At 41.7% G+C, this 16,744-nt stretch overlaps 1 protein-coding gene across 1 annotated transcript in view; it reads right to left on the bottom strand.

Annotated features, from left to right (window-relative positions):
- The window catches only part of LOC111144865 (inositol polyphosphate-5-phosphatase F), an 81,458-nt gene extending 64,954 nt beyond the window's left edge, over window positions 1-16,504 (bottom strand). Inside the window, exon 1 of the mRNA XM_022499420.1 lies at window positions 16,351-16,504. Within this exon, the coding sequence (XP_022355128.1) occupies window positions 16,351-16,447 (97 nt within the window). The 5' untranslated portion in view covers window positions 16,448-16,504. The remainder of the gene's footprint in view (window positions 1-16,350) is intronic.
- Window positions 16,505-16,744: the final 240 nt, after the last annotated feature.

Raw genomic sequence — 16,744 nt, 5'->3', positions numbered from 1 at the left:
GCATTGACAGGAGGTAGAGCCTGAGAGTAGGGAAAGGAACAGCAGGCCTAAAACGACCTGGAGCTACATAGCCCAGGGGAGGGGGATGGGCAGTAAGTGAGGAATGCATAGGAGATTAACATGAACCACCACAGAGGAAGCCAGGGAAGGACAGGAAGGGAATAAGCAAAATAAAAAATGCCACTGAAATATCTCTTCTCTCCAGAGTGGGAGAAGGAACAGAAGGGACAGGGTATACAGCAGCTGAAAGTGAAGGTGGGTGAGAACCTCCTAAATCAATGTTCTTTCCCATCTTTGGCAATTGGGGCCAGGGGAATACATCAGCCATTCAAAAAATTTAAAACTTTAAAAATAAAAACTAGGGGTGCCTGGGTGGCTCAGTGGGTTAAAGCCTCTGCCTTCAGCTCAGGTCATGATCCCAGGGTCCTGGTACTGAGCCCCGCATTGGGCTCTCTGCCCAGCAGGGAGCCTGCTTCCCCCCACCCCGGCCTGCTTCTCTCTCTCTGCCTGCCTCTCTGCCTACTTGTGATCGGTCTGTCAAATAAATAAATAAAATCTTTTAAAAAAAATAAAAAATAAATAAAAACTAGAAAGAAACTATCAAGACGACCAAGTTCTGTCCTCTAATGACTAAAAAGAATAGTCACAGATAATCTTTGAGGTCCAGAGATAGCCAGTTGAACCCATTAAGACTGAGTTCCTGGGGTGCCTGGGTGGTTAAGCTTCTGCCTTGGGCTCAGGTCATGATTCCAGGATCCTGGGATCCCGTCCCACGTCAGGCTCTCTCCTGAGCAGGGAGCCTGGTTCTCCCTCTCCCTGCTGCTCCTCCTGCTTGTACTCTCTCTCTCCCTCTGTGTCAAATAAATAAATAAAATCTTAAAAAAAAAAAAAAAAAAAAAGACTGTGTTCCTAATGGGATGATCAAGGAGAAATATGAAGCAGAAGAGATATTCAAGGAGGAAAACAGAAGATGATGAAGTCAAAAGTACAGGTGTAAAAGCTGCCATCGGAAAGGAATGACACTACCTTTTCCAGGTCGGGAAGGTGAAAGGCTAAATATAGCAATGGAAAAGCAGCAAAGGAAAAGATCAGATGGCCTTGACTCGGTAAAAACAGGAGTCGAAGATCTCTTTTCTTTGCGGGGAGGTAGGACTGAGGGGGACAGAGCAGGGCACCAGAGGCTTGCTATGATGAGGGAAATCCAGAAAGTCAATTTTTAGAAGTTCTATGTGTGCTTGGAAACTTGGTGTTTTCAAGAAAAGTGTCAATCCATTAGCGGGTCATGAAATCTATTTTGTATAACAAGATCAGCATTAACATCAATGAAACAGAATAGAACAGAAAACTGGAAAACTGCACCAGATAAAAAGAAAGGTTCCATGAAATTTTCTCGCTTCCAGGTCCATATGTTCACCAGGACATGATTTAAAAAGTACTCCTTATTATGGATCTCAAACATCTGAACATGCTATTTAAATTTGGGGCTCATTATTTCAACTTTGTTGATTATTTTGAACAACACTTGTATGTACTTGCTAATATTTTCAACTGCTTAACTTTAAAGTTTTTGAGAGAGGGCTTATTTTTCTTTTTTACTCTCACACCTTGTGTATATTTTTCCATTTCTCCTTCTTAATTTTTGCTTGAGATTTTGAGACTGCCTTGTTAGGCACATACACATTCAGGATTAATATACCCTTCTGGAGAACTGCTGTTTCCTAGGATGTAATAACTGCTTTTAAATAGTGCTCTTTGTCCTGAATTCAAGTTTGTCTAACATTAATACCGTGAAACAAATACAATAGGCATTAGAAAAGGACAAATATGAACATTGCTAATCTGAATGTATCACTTCTACTCCCCAGAGCCTTAGGCACAAAGTCCAAATTCCTTGGAAAAGTCTGCATGGGCTGGTCCTGTCCACCCTCCTCCTGCGTTCCCCCACCCCAGCATCCTGGCCTTCCTACAACCATCCAGAAGTGTGAGCACGCTGGGTCTGGAATGCTGCTCCCCACCCACTTCTGCCTGCTTTTCATTCCAGACTCAGAACAAGAGTCACCGGTGTGCCCTGATCTATTCCCCACTCCACCCACCCAGTAGAATTCATCAGGCAGTCTTTTGTGGCCCTCCTGAACCTTGCCTGTATTTCCATCATGGCACCTTATTCTGGTTTCTAATTACTGGCATCTAATTATTGACTTCCCTATCTCTCTGACTGAACAGGAAGCTCATCAAGACCTAGTCTCATTGAGCTTTATATGTCCCTAGTACATGGTACACAGCAGGTTCCAAAATGCTGAATGGACAAATGAAGGTACAGCATGGAAATGGAGAGGGAAGTTGAGGTCTGGTAATTAACACTGAATCACACAGAAGGGTTCACTACTTAACAGTGGCAAAGTTGCGGTCACTTGGTCTATTTCAGATAAAGACATCAGGGCTGGCTGTGCCCAGTGCGACAAAGGCTTGTCAAAATCAGAACACCATTTCCCACTTAGTGCAGGATTCTTTTTAATGTACCTCTATCACCATAAGTTTCCCTACAAAAAGTACTGGAGTGTAACACCCTCATTTCACATTTGTACAGGGCTTTCAGCTCAGCAACATCATTTCAGTTGCACAAGCCAGAACCTGGGAGACATCCAAAATGCTTTTCTTCCTCCCCAAGTCCTATTGATCTTCTCAATATCTAATGAATGTCTCACTTCTCTCCAACCCCACTGCCACTACCCTTGTCCAGGCCAAGACCTCCCCCATTCAGATAGTTCAAAAACGCTCTGGTCAGCCCTACATCTGGCAGGCTGCTCAACACATAAAAGGCATGCAAATATTTACTGAATGCACGGAGAACTCCAGACAGTTTGGTCCTGTGGTGTGGAGAGCTAGCTGTAAGGAGGAGGCTGAAGAACTACACAGGGACCACTTGGCGGGGGACAACAGAGAGTAAACTCAGGAGTTGTTCCATCCAGATGAGGCAGATTTGCATAGGAGACAGAATGTGAGGACCAAGAGACTAGACAGTCTGGGGATGTGGGTACAATGAGGGTACCGCCTGCTCTCTGAGACCCAGGTGAAGACTATCAGCTCTACTGCAGTCCCGGAACTCCTCTCAGCAACAGCTCCTCTGCTGTCAGTGGAAAGGCCGTCTAACTTGCAGAGTTTATAATAAGCATCAAATGAGAAATTATGCAAGTGCCCAACACAACGTCTGGCACACTCAATAACCTTTAGCTCAAGTTGGGAAATGTGTATGTGTTTAGAATTCCAGGTTTCTACCACTCAAATATCTCCACGATTTTTATTTCAAGGATCTTACATATGGATTTTGTTAAAGAGAACAGAAGAAAAAAAACTTCAATATGTTTTTACTTATTAAATCTTATGGCAGGACCATAATTCCTGAAAGTCCTTTCAGAGTAATAGATGTTTTATGAAAATATCTCAATGTCTAGATATGCCCCAGAATCCTGTTCCCTTAAATCATGAAACACAGACCTATAGCTCTGATGCACCTCCCAACTAGGCATCTGGTCTCCGTCCCAGTAACCCATCTGGGTCCAAATGGCAAAACTGAGCACGAAAGCCAGCTTTCTCCCTTCCTATGATCCTCCACACACAAGAGAGAGGGAGACTCTAGAAGAGGTAAAATCTAAAAGGAGGTAAAAATATAATTAGAGAAAAGACACGAATATTATACATGTGAAAATAAGTACTGGGTCCTAAATCATGAGAAACCACAGAAAAATATAAATAGAATGCATAACTTTTAGTCAGCAACAGAAAGACACCTGATGAAAATTTAAGCTGTCCAATGAAAGACAAAGAAAGTTGTAGGAAAAAGAAAAAACAACAAAAACCTCCCACATATACACAATAAATGGAAAACATAAATAAAAGGTAGAAATAACTCCTAATATATTAATGATTATAATAAATGTACAGTTTCAATTAACCACTTAAAGGAGAGACAAGTCTCAGCTTTTCAGTTTATTTAATTCTATGCCTGTTTTACTTGCCACTGGTAGCAGATACTCATTTAATAGTTATTGAACCAAATGAATGAATAATTAAGTAAAAGTAAACATGAAAGATTGAAATGGAAAATGGATTTTCTCCTACCAACTGCTTATCTTCAATGACATTTAATAAGACTAACATCTCATTTTTACTGTTTTTAAAGGAAGCCCCAAAAGACCAGTCTTTTCCAATATGGCGCTTTTAATACTAAAAGCATTTATCTTTCAATAGATATAATAAATAGTGCAGTTGTAATTTCTCATGATGGAAGACTTACCTGAAAATTCGAGGACACTTTAAATTATCTTAAAAGGGTTAGCAGGGGCACATAGCTTCCCTGGCCCATGTAAAGACAAGACAAGACAACAGAGGAAGTCCTAAACAGGCAATGGAACTGGCAGGCCTAGGAAGTGGTGTTGTCTAAACTGCTGGGACTCTGCTGCCCGGCACAGCACCTTGCACACAGTTTGCCTCAAAATGTATATACCTTTTTAACCTGTTGCTCTTCACCAAGGAAATAAGAAGTGGCCTTAGCAGAGTCTGTGGGTACAGAGGCCACACGCAGCTATTAGTCTGAGCATATGTGGCAACTACACTCGGTAACAGACACTCTGTCACCAATGTTAACGGCTACTCTGGAAGCAGAAGACAATGGCATTGCAGACAGCGTGACCAGTGGGCTTCTACCATCCTTCCACAGAGAGCAGCCGTGTAATGGATCTGCTCCAACCAACATATTGCTTCCTAATCTTTCCTTCAAAAAGTACAGTCCCATGTGTCATGCGAATTTGAAAGAGAAACATTTGAAATTTGCAAATAGGTTTTAAAATTTAGGAATTTCAAATTTATCTGGTAGAGTTGCTTACAAATTACTCAAGTACAGCACTTTAGAAATAATGCCAAATTTAAATTAGTGAAATAATTAAAGTAACATATACCCAGTCTTTGGGTATTTTGTCATAGCTCAATTGTTTGACCCATTAGGTCAATATTTCCACGCTTATTTCAGACCCATCGGGCAGTACATGGCTTCTATTTTCACATGCCCTCCTCTTCCTGGTACACAGAAAACAAGTGATTAAATACGGTGTGCCTGCACAGCCCATGAGTCATTCATTCCAAGAGCTCAGAGTGACTGGCGCTCCCTCAGCCCAAGATAAGCCTGGGTCTCACACATCTACTGAAGTTTATAGGCAGTTTCACTTGTATCTTTAAGAAAAAAAAAAAAGGTGCTAGAGTATGCATAAATAATCAGACCACGTTTCATTTCCTGCTAAAGACAAAGGATATTATTGCTCTGAAAAGACAATCACCAACACCAAATTCAAACAGATGAGGACAAGGCTTCTAACATGAGGAACTGCAAGTTCCCAATCTTAGCTCACGCTTCAGTTCTCAAAATTTAATGAAGCAAGGAAAACATGTTAGGGAATAATTTGACTCAGGTGCTATCTTATCATTGTAAAGTTTGATATATATTTTTTTGAACTCTCTAACGGTAATTATTTTCCAGCATTCAGCAAGCTAAAGAGCTAACCCAGTTTAGAAGTTCCAGCAGCTGGTGATTTCGTGGGGTGAACTCCAACTCAATGGTTGCTGATGATCCTGGCTTCTCAGGATCATCATCTGGGAGCTTTAGAAAATGCAGATGCCTGGGCCCCACCCCTTCAGAGAGTCTGAGCCAGCTGGTTAGGGTGGGGCCCTGGCACAGGTATTTTGTTAATCTCCCCCAGGTGATTCTAATGTACCAGCAGATTGAGAATTACTGGTCTAAGGGATTGTGGTTATTGGGTGGAACCTGCATTAGTAATTTTATCCTATCAGTTTGATTCTAGATGATGCCTGCGCCATGTAGGACCCGGAAACACTCCCATGAAATAAAGTACTAGGAACTCTATAAAGATCACATAACATAGTTAGTTGGCATAAAAGCTGATCTAAACTAGTATAAAGAAATATTTCAAAAAAATAACCTTAAGAATATTTAAAAGATGAGACACTACTTAGGAAGGGGATCTTAAGAATTTCTAGACTTTTCTATTAAGATGGGGAACTAATTATGGTACAGTAACAGAGCTACAAAGTTTTGACTATGATCACGAAGGATATCAGAAATGGCTTTTTAAACTCTACAATAACCAATCTAAAAATTGTTATGATTCTCTGACATGCAAAGTCCCAACTGTCACATCTCAAGAAAAGGCCAATGCAACTCAAAAAAGAACAGAGGACAATAAAATAAAAAAGACTTTTGTGAAAGGTCAGACGATGTAATCAGGTTCTGGGAGGACCTGCTGAAAATGGAAACGTACAAAATTATGGAAGGTATGGACTTCACAGGGCATTCAGAATACTGCATAGGAGACACATGTTTAAAAGACATGGCTTGAGAATAAATGAAGGCAAGTACAGCTTAAATTACAACTTTCCAAACTCACCTTAAGAAGCTGACAATATAGTCAGTTCAAATAAGGATTAGATAAAATCATCAAATAATAAACTCCTAATGCATTACCCAAGGGTTGGGATATACCCCACACCTTCTGTGTTCCCCAAAACTGTTCTTTGATGTATCTTTCAGAAATAGGATCCTGAAAGCTAAATCAGAGCTAACAATTGGTATTTCTTTTCCTCATTTTAGAGCTTTCAACCAAGATGCATAAAATTAACACTTCAATAATTAAATAGATGCAACCTTTCTCCCAGCTGGTGTTCAAATGATTTCCTAGCCTTTCCCAAAACTCTGTTCAAAACTCTTACTCTCTTCCATCGAGGGTGGCTTGTATTGTTTATTCTGCCACCATATGTCCCCAATGAAAAGCTCGGCCTTCAAACCCACATCAGGTCTAGAATTTGCCCTTTTAATTGGCCTCAAATGAAGATGCTTCTAGATCAAACACAGTGCCCTGTGAGTGGGAGGTAAGGGGGAGTGCCTGTAAGATTTCAGTCTGGCCATTAGGCACTACTCATTCTCATAAACCCTTTTTTTCTTTCTTTGAGTACCCAATTAGGATGAAGTCATTATGCATACAAAGAGTTATGTCTGCCAAGAAAAAAAAGTCCTTAAAAGTCTACCAGTGTATACAGCTATTTTTCCAGGGCTTTCCACTATTACAGACAGAAGCAACCCTACTATTTAGAGCTGGAAGAAACTTTACAGAATAAAAAAAAAAAAAAAAAAAAAAAAAGAGCACCTTTCTTCCCATTTTCTTTATTAGGAAGAAAAACAGATTTTTCACTACCTTGAAAACAGATTTTCACTACCTTGAAAAAAAGACAACACTAAATCCTCAAATTTTAATACCCAACACAAGCCTCCCAACAGAACTGGGCCTTAAGCTCTGTCACAGCATCTGTCACTCTAGAATCCTGTGTAGGTCTCTCCCCCACTGGACCACGGCCTCAGCTACAAGGTACAGTGTTCTAGCCACCTTTTTCTTTGGCACAATGCCCAGCAGACAGGTCCTCAATAAATGTTTAAAGAATAAATAAATGACTTCACAGAATTTCAGACTGAGTAGAATTTGGAAGGAGAAAGAAACAGAACACAAAATTATAGGGGGGAAAACGAGGTGGCTTCTTTGCGAAAAGGGAGTTCAGATGGTCCCCCCCTCTTGATGGTCTGACTTTTTGACTTTACAATGGTGCAGAAGCAATATTCATGCAGTAGAAACTGTATTTTGAATTTTAAATTTTGATTTTTTTCCTGGGCTAATGTTATGCCAATATCATATGCTCACAATGCGGGGCAGCCCCGGCTACCTGTAGCTCCCAGTCAGCCATGTGATCCCAAGGGTAAACAGCCCACACACTGAACACCCATTCTGTAGCCATACAACCATTCTGTTTTCACTTTCAGTGCAGTATTCAATAAATTACAGGCGACGGTCAACACCTGACTATAAAATAGGCTTTGCATTAGATGATTTTGCCCAACTGTAGGCTAACTAAAGTGTTCTGAGCACATTCAAGGCAGGCTAGGCTAAGCTATGTGTGGGAGGCTAGGTGTATTCAGTGACCTTTTGACTTAACGATATTTTCAACTTACAATGGGTTATCAGGATGAGACTACATCATAAGTCAAGGGAGATGTGCACTGGAAAGAGGTAAAGGGGAACAAATGAAATAGCTGCTAGAAATGAATCCTGGAGTCAGGAAACACAGGGGCCCAGGAGGAAGAGCAGCAAACTATGACTCTGCTCAACAACTTCTGCACCCTGAGGGTGCGGGGAGGTCTATGTGCCTGAAGTAGCGAGAAGAATGTATACACCTGGCATAAAAACAATGCATAATGATATTCAGGAGCATTAGTGATATTATACTGATATTTAGTTTTACACTAAAACTAAAAGCATTAAGGCAGGGTTTAAAATTTCCCAATTATTTCAGATCTTGTGACTTTTTCAAATTGTATATATTGACCACTGCAGAAACTGTGAAATTTGAAGTTCAATGTGAGTGAAAAGTTGTTTCAAAAAAAAAAAAAAAAGATTCATAAAGAAAATGTACTTTTAGATATCCCACTATCAAGTTACAGAAATGCAGGATTCTGAAATAAAATGAATCAACTTAAAAGAAAAAACAAGGAACACAGACCTAAAATCAACCTGTATTTCATTCAACCAGCTTTACCAAAGAAAGCAGGCAGGAGTGGATGCTTTTTTTGTGAATGAGAGCAGTTTCTGTAAGGGTCTCACAGCAACCGGAAAATGAGTCATCCTAACAGAGCATGGGATTTAATTAAGATCCTATCAGTATGTGTTGTGATAGTACTATAATGCTAAATGTTTGGTGTTTATCATCAATTCTAAAATACTACTTAATATTATCAACAGCTACTGATAATTTTTAACATGTATTATTTCTCTATTTTGTTAAATATACTCCAAATGTTCTTCTCAGCTCAATATGGTCAGTTAATACATAATGATTATAACTTAGGCTAGCTAACGAGTAATTATTTGTTAGAGGTTCTAGGACATTGCTGTTACTTCTCAGGGCTTGTGTTTCAAGACTAAATTTTTAAAGGTTATATTTTAAAACATTTGAACAGAAATAGACCAGTTTGCAGTTTATTCGTACAAAGATAGTAATATAGCTTACAAAGATCTAACACGTTTAAATCCCCATGAAACCACACCAAACCACCCAACCAACGGCAAAACTAGTCTGATCTTCCAATAGTCTAGTATCTATCTGCAAATAGGTCACCTAATTTTGTTATAAATTCAGCAACAAGTGATTTTTTTGTTTTGTTTTGCATAAGGGCCAGTTCAAGAAAAATAAAAATGTCTTTGTATCCCATTTATTTTCATTCAAAATGAGAAGAGATTTATTGAATCCCAGACTTAAAAGTTAGATTTCCCCCCTTTATGAGTAAAATGACAACAAGAATGGGTTTTGGTTTTTTGTTTTTGTTTTGGTTGGCAAGAGAGGCAGTGTTCTGGTCTTCTATTCTTATACTCTCGGTTTAATCCTCCCAACAGACCCTTTGCTGCTGAAGATATGCAGGGTCGACCAGGGACTAGAATCATTTCAATTCATTCAATATGATTTTTACAGAAGACCTGCTATGGGCCAGGTGCTAGGGAAATGGTGATACATCTATACTGCCTTTTCTTTACTGGGGCTGAGGTAGGCAGTTAGGACAAAGGGGAGTCATGCTGCTGGGCATCCGGGAGCTGCATGAATGCATCCAAATTTCTGAAACACCAAGCTGTCAGGGCTCCCTGGTCTCTGGCACCTAAATGCTCTAGCCTACAAGGCCTCGACACTGCCTCTTCTCTAACTCCAGCCTTTGGCAAGTCCTGGCATCTGCTGGGTCAGGCCTGAGAACATAAGCATCTAGGAACCAGTGATTCTACAAAAGTTCTAGCCCGCTTTAAAGGTGGTTTTCCTGGAGACCTCTCCCTTCCACTCCCTCTCTGCTTTATGTGCTCTGCAAGGATGCCTGTGAAATTGGATCTGGGACTCTTGATAGACTGCTAAAGGCTTCAGGTTGCTCATCACTGGCTGAACTAGTTCCCAGTCAGTACATATCAATGTTTCTGCTCCAAGATCTACCCTGTATCTATTCCCTTCCCAAACTGCAGATGTTCTGAAAACTTAAGAGAAACCTGATCAACTGACCATAACTTGGAAAAAGCACTTGGCAATCTATTCTATAACAACATTCTCTGCAACTACATAAACTAATTTAGCAACAAGGGGTCAGGGCAGGGGTAGGGTCGAAGAACAAACCTGTAGTCCCATTATCAGCCTTTCATTCCATATAGATCCTTTCTCAATATGCATGCTTTGACATTTGAGGCTTTTTTATTTTCTCCATATGCTGCCCTATAATGATTATGATAGCTAAAGATAAATTTCAGGTATTACCCATAAAAATATAAATCCTGTAACTGCAGTCAAGAAAGTAGAAAGGTAAAAAAAAAAAAAAAAAAAAGAACCAAACAGGAAAAGAAAAGAAAGTAGAAAGGTTTGTAAAATGCTTTTGTCATTATTGAGGAAAATTTGGCTTTGGAGTCATATACTGAATTAGAAGCCTCATCCTCTTACTCTGTGAATCTGGACATGTTACTTCTTTGTGCCTCAGCTTCCTCACTTAGAAAATGAGGATAACAAAACTCTCCTCCTGATGTTTATTGTGGGGATGAAATGAAATAGAACCTATCAAGGGCTTAGAACAGTATCTGATTCAGAAAAATGCTCAATACATAAACGCTGTTGCTATTACTACTATTAAACTCGGTTGACAAAGTAGACAACAAAATATGCATAAAAACTTCCCCAAATCTGTACTACTTGATTGCAAATGTCATCATTCACTTTAGACTATTTTTTTGAAGCTAAAGAAGTGGGGAGTTACTTTAGAAAGAGGGGTCTTTTCTACTTTGCATGCATCAATGTTCATTAAAAACAAATGTACAATCAACCTAACTACTAGCCTGTTAGAAATATAAAATATTAATATAAAATAAAATATATAAAATATGGGAGAAAAGTGGTTTGGGGTATAAAACTGCTAAGTGATTCAAAGGAAGACCAAAGACACCAGGAGAAAAACCTAGTTATTCAACCAAATGGTTAAAAAGATTTTTACAATAGATTTAATAATCAGTTTTTTAAAAAGTTTTTACTTATTTATTCCAGAGAGAGAGTGAGTGCAAGCACACACCTATGCACACTAGCAGGGGGAAGGGCAGAGGGAAAGGGACAAGCAGACTCCTCAGTTGAGCGCAGGACTTGATCCCACAATCCCAAAATCATGACCTGGGCTGAAATCAAGAATGAGTCACTCAATAGAGCCTCCCAGGCGCCCAAATAATCAATTTTTAAATTAAAATGCCCTACAGCACCTGGGCTCAGGTCACCATCTCAGGGTCCTGGGATCAGGCTCCTTGCTCAGCAGGAAGTCTGCTTCTCCCTCTGCCCCTCACTCTGCTCATGCTCTCACACACTCTTTCTCTCTCTCTCAAATAAGTAAATAAAAATCTTAAAAAATAAATTAAAATGCCCTATTATGTTTGGCATGGTAATTTGTGATTTTTAGAAAACATGATTTTTTTAAAAGATAAAGTTCAGGGATGCATGGGTGGCTCAGTTGGTTAAGTGTCTGCCTTCAGCTCAGGTCATGATCCCAAGGTTCTGGGATCGAATCCCACAGCAGGCTCCCAGCTCAGTGGGGAGCCTTCTTCTCCCTCTGCCTGCTGCTCTCCCTGCTTGTGCTCAATTGCTCTTTTGCTCTCTGACAAATAAATAAAATCTTCAAAAAAAAAAAAAAAAGATAAAGTTCAAAATCATTTTTTTCCAAAGCAAATACCAAATGACACTGAAAACTCTAAATAAACTGAATCTAGTTTCATATGATTCTTCAAAAGAGATAAAAGTTCTATGTGGATTTTAATTCCATAACTATAATTTCTCATTCAAAAGAAGTTAACTTCATATGACATACTAAAAATAATTTTCACACACACACACACACACAAATCTCTAAGAAGAACAGGAACACTTTTTAAGGTTTCTGTGAATTCTAACTGAGAGCTACTATCCCCTCCAAAAAAATGTTCTCTGGTATTCATCATTTAGAGTATCATATCTATAAATATAGTTTACATGCTTATGAATGTTATGTATATGACAGATGCTTTGCCATCTTTTTATGGTCAGTCTCAGAATAGAACGAAGCAATACTCAGCAGGAAATTACATAACACCATCATATCAGACAAAACCACAAGGACTTAGTGGAAGCAATTTTAAGACTAAAGAGATAAGACTATATCACCCTTCCCCAATAGTAGACTGTATTATAGTCCTTTTTAAGTCTTTAGATTATAATTTTTATTCTCAGATAGTAAAACACCACTCTTAGGAGATTACTGAATATTCACACAGAGCTTTATCATTTTTCCTAGTAAAAAATAAAACAATCTCTGGTAGTCATTACCCTGCAAAAGACATAAGCATCCACCAAAAAGCAGTTGCTAGGTATGAATGCAGACTCCTCACTACCCTTAAGAAACTGGAAAGACCAGGAAAAAAATAACAGTACTCAAGTGTTTAGCTAGAAGAAAAAATGGAAAAAATTTAAATAATGTTAAAGAAGAGAAGGAATACTACCACAAAGGAAGGAATACTACCACAAAGACTTAAAAAAAAAAAAAAAAAAAAGGTGATGCTAAATCAGATAGAAAAAAACCACAAGTGGAAATTCACTTTCCTCATATTTACTTCCTCACCCAGCTGGACAGAGATTTTCTGCCCCAATTAGAAGATATTCTAAAACAGGGCCTAAAATTAATATTAAGCATAACACAACATCCTATTTTTATGGCAATGATATTACGGAGAAAAAAACTTGCACTTTACCTCAGCTCAACCAAAAAGACCTTCCTCGTCCTAATTACTCTAAAGTCCAGACACCAAGATGAGTAAGAACGGTTCTTGCCTTGGGGAATGCATTGTCCACTAGGGAAGAAGCAAGCAAACTATTTTCATATGATGATGCATTATGGGCTATAAGAGAAGTGTGCACTAGGCATAAAAAGCACCTGGAAACACGATAAAAGTGACCAATAATTCTACTCCAGGAACGTGGGCTAGGGTGAGCAGAGTACCTGAGCTGTGCCTAACAAATTAGGCAGGCAAAGGGGCTGAAAGCATTCCAGGCTCAGGAAATGATCATTTTAACTTTAAATATCAATAGTGATTCTTCTGATGTCTCTAGGAAAAAGAAAAGTACTGTTTCAGGTTGTTCAATAACCACAAACAAAAACCACTACGCCCACAGGGTTTTTTGGTTTTATATAATACTGCCCTTTGGAAAAGAAAAGGACTTGGTCAGTAATCTATTCAGTTAAATAGCCAATAGGAAGCAATGAGATTTTAAATGCTGTCATTACAAACAACAGCAAAACTGTCCATGAAAGCAGAGGGAAAAGATCTAATAAAATGAAAACAATATTAAATGATCCTATAGAAAGAGATCTGAAAAGCACTTATCCAATTAAAATACCATTATTAATAGCCATTCTTTAGAAAGGATCTTGAGCACTGCATAGGAAAAACTATTTGGTGACGTTTAATGCATGGGACCCCTTACTCACTGGGTACCCTTGAACACCTAAAGATCAAAACAGACTGTTACTTCAGAAGCATAATGGCCTCTTCCTTCTTCTAGATTTTTGTTCTCCTTCTCTCTGTGGTCTCCTATATCCTCAGAAGTGATATAAACTTAACTGCAAAGACTACAGACATTTTATTCTGAAAAAAAATTTTTAATTTGCCTTTTGATATGGACTTCAGATATATACACAGTAATACAAATCACATGGCTTACTCCAAAAACCTAGGCCCAGATTACCCTCTGAATATTCCTTAAAGGCTTAATCCTGTGACTCATCTCAGTTTCTTTAGCTCAGAAGTATGGGTCTCAGTAGCCTTCCACTGAAAGCTGCTAGCCAGCATCCAAGAAGAGTTGACTTACTTCACTTGAGGGGAGTAATTTATCCCCAAGCAACCATTAGGACTGGAGAGACTCCTGGTACAAGAAACAAACACAAACCAAAGAAAATGACAAATAATTCACTTAAAACCCCTCCTATTCTGAGGACTCCTGTGACCTTACCTCACTGCATGTAATCCACTAGCTTGGTTCACCTCTGTCCATCTTAGAGGCTAAGAGAAAGGAGAGTGGCCCTAGAAATGGAAATAAAACCAAGACTTCCCTATCTATATATGTCTTAATCAACTGCCCAAATTCACAGGTGACCGCCTAGAGAGCTCCTGTTCCTTTACAAAATACATTAATTCTGGTCCTCCAAGATGTACACTGAACAAACACTGAACAAGTTGGTATTGGTTTTTGTTTTATTTACTTATTTATTTACTTGACAGATCACAAGTAGGCAGAGAGGCAGGCAGAGAGAGAGGAAGGGAAGCAAGTTCCCCACTGAGCAGAGAGCCCCATGCGGGGCTCGATGCGGGGCTTGATCCCAGGACCCTGGGACCATGGCCTGAGCTGAAGGCAGAGGCTTTAACCCACTGAGCCCCCCAGGCGCCCCAGTTGGTTTTGGTTTTTTGTTGTTGTTGTTGGTATTGTTTTAAAAAAACATTTCTGTGATGTACAAGGACACAAAAGCCCAACCCTCATTTTATAGTTGAGGAAATGAGGCACAGAAAAGTGTTCTGTCCAATGAACTGGAGATGATCTCAAGTTCCGTGCAGCTGTAATCGTCAAGCGCTAAGAGTCTGAATAGTTGGCTCATTGGCAGCCTGGAGAATTTTGCAATCTACCTTTCCTCAAGGAACATTTGAAGCCTTACCCCAACCTGGGAGCAGGGTGGTGGGGGGGTGTGCCAGGCAAATGGTCAAATCAGGAAAAACAGAGAACAGAATGACTGGAGACTGGTCACAATTATCCTGTCTACAACGACTCTGGTCCCAAGATCATCAGGAACGTTCTCTGGGTGTAATCATTTCTCTTCCATTCTGAATAGAGGAAATAAAATGTAATAGCTAGAAAATACACCCAGAGCCTCGGGAAAAATAACAAGTTTTCCTTCACCGCTCTCACAAATCAACTAGGTCTTCTTAGGAAAGCCGGAGAACCTGCCGGAAAGTGTTCTGGAGGCTCTCTCTGTGAGCTCAGGCAAGTTACTCAAGCTTCACACCTGTCTTCTCACCTGAAAAAGAGGATGCCACCACTTGCTTCTGGAAGGCTGTTGTGGGGACTGGGAATAATACATTAAGGGAAAAGGTCCCTGGACACCATCTTATACACAGTAACAGCTGTGAGAAGCAATGCTCATTTGGACTTTCTCTACTTTTCAATTCATACCATGTAATCCTTGTCTACATCACACACAAGAATTACACATAAATTTTAAATGTTCTGGCTATTTCTTTAGAACTCTATTCTCGCACTTCTAAAGTGAAAGCTCTCTGAGGTGATGAGGAAAAGGAACAGGCAACCTCAAACGGGGAGGTGCTACCGAGTCCCCCCCACAAAGGAAGCCGCCTCCTGGACCCTTGTCCGCTCTCTGAGGGCAGGGGCTGCTGTCTGACTCACCGCTGTCAACTAGTTTTCCTCACGCAGACTAATCCGGGCAGACCTAGGCATCTCCTACCAGCTTACGCGACACCCAGACACGGCCCCACGATACATCCTGTATGACAATACTGAGTCATACGAAAGTATTAAAAGTTCAACATTACAACGCAGTTCAGTTGTAATACTAAAGTCAAAGAAAAGGAGCTTTAAAATCGGGTGCCTATGAGGTAACCAGAACGAAGTCACACCTCTAACAAGAAGGGACCAGAAACACACAGATGTCAACAGGGAGTGACCCTCCTGCAGGACGTTCCACTGAACCGGCGCGATCGTTTCTGGCCCAAGATCGGGCCATGATTCGAACCCAGAACTTGTCTCAAAGGACGTGCCAGAACCGCTCCGGAGTGGAAGAGGCCTTTAAGGCCAGACGCCCCTCACCCGAACTTTCCGGCTCGGCTCCGGTCCGCTCTCCCGGGCAGCAGAGCGGATCTCAACGCGGAGGCGCGCTCGGAGGAACGAGGGTCGCCGGCCCTTTGTCCCCCGCGGAGCGGCAGAGGCGAGACAGGCGCTCCCTCCCGTCAGGAAATAATGACAGCTCGAGCGCCTCGGCTCGCGCCCGCCCCGCCCCGCCCCGCCCCGGGCGCCTGGGCCGCAGGCGGCGCCCGCCCGCCTGGCTGCCCGCGCTGAGGGGCGGCCGCGCCCCCTCCTCGTCTCCCGCCCCGCCCGGCTCCGCCGCGCCGGGCCCGGCCTAGGGCCATCCCGCGCTGCCAGCCTCACCGGGTCGGAGCTGGAGGCCGCCGTCGCGGCGGCTGCACCACAGCGCGCGCTCGCCCTGCTGCAGGATGTAGTGGTCCTTGGCTTGGAAGAGCTCCATGCCGGCCCCGGGCTCCGAGGGAGGAGGCGGCGGCGGCCAGGCGCGCCCCTGTCTCCGCGGCCTCCGGCCCCGGCCCCGGCGGCGGCGGCTGCCCGCGGGGGGCGCTCGGGGCGTCCTAGTCGGCCGGGGCTGCCGGAGCCCGCGCCTCGAGGAACAGCGACTGAGGGAGCGCCCCAGCGGGCAGGCCCGCGGGAGGAGAACTCGCACCGGCGACGGCGGCGGCGGCGGCAGCTGCGGCGGCCTTAGAGGCCTCTCCCCCAGCTCCGCCCCTTGCCCGGCTCCGCCCCTGGCACAGCT

This window comes from Enhydra lutris, unplaced genomic scaffold (genome assembly GCF_002288905.1).
Source record: "Enhydra lutris kenyoni isolate GAN:26980312 unplaced genomic scaffold, ASM228890v2 scaffoldscaffold12, whole genome shotgun sequence".
In the NCBI taxonomy this organism is placed as follows: domain Eukaryota; kingdom Metazoa; phylum Chordata; class Mammalia; order Carnivora; family Mustelidae; genus Enhydra; species Enhydra lutris.
This window is presented reverse-complemented; position numbering and strand designations above follow the sequence as displayed.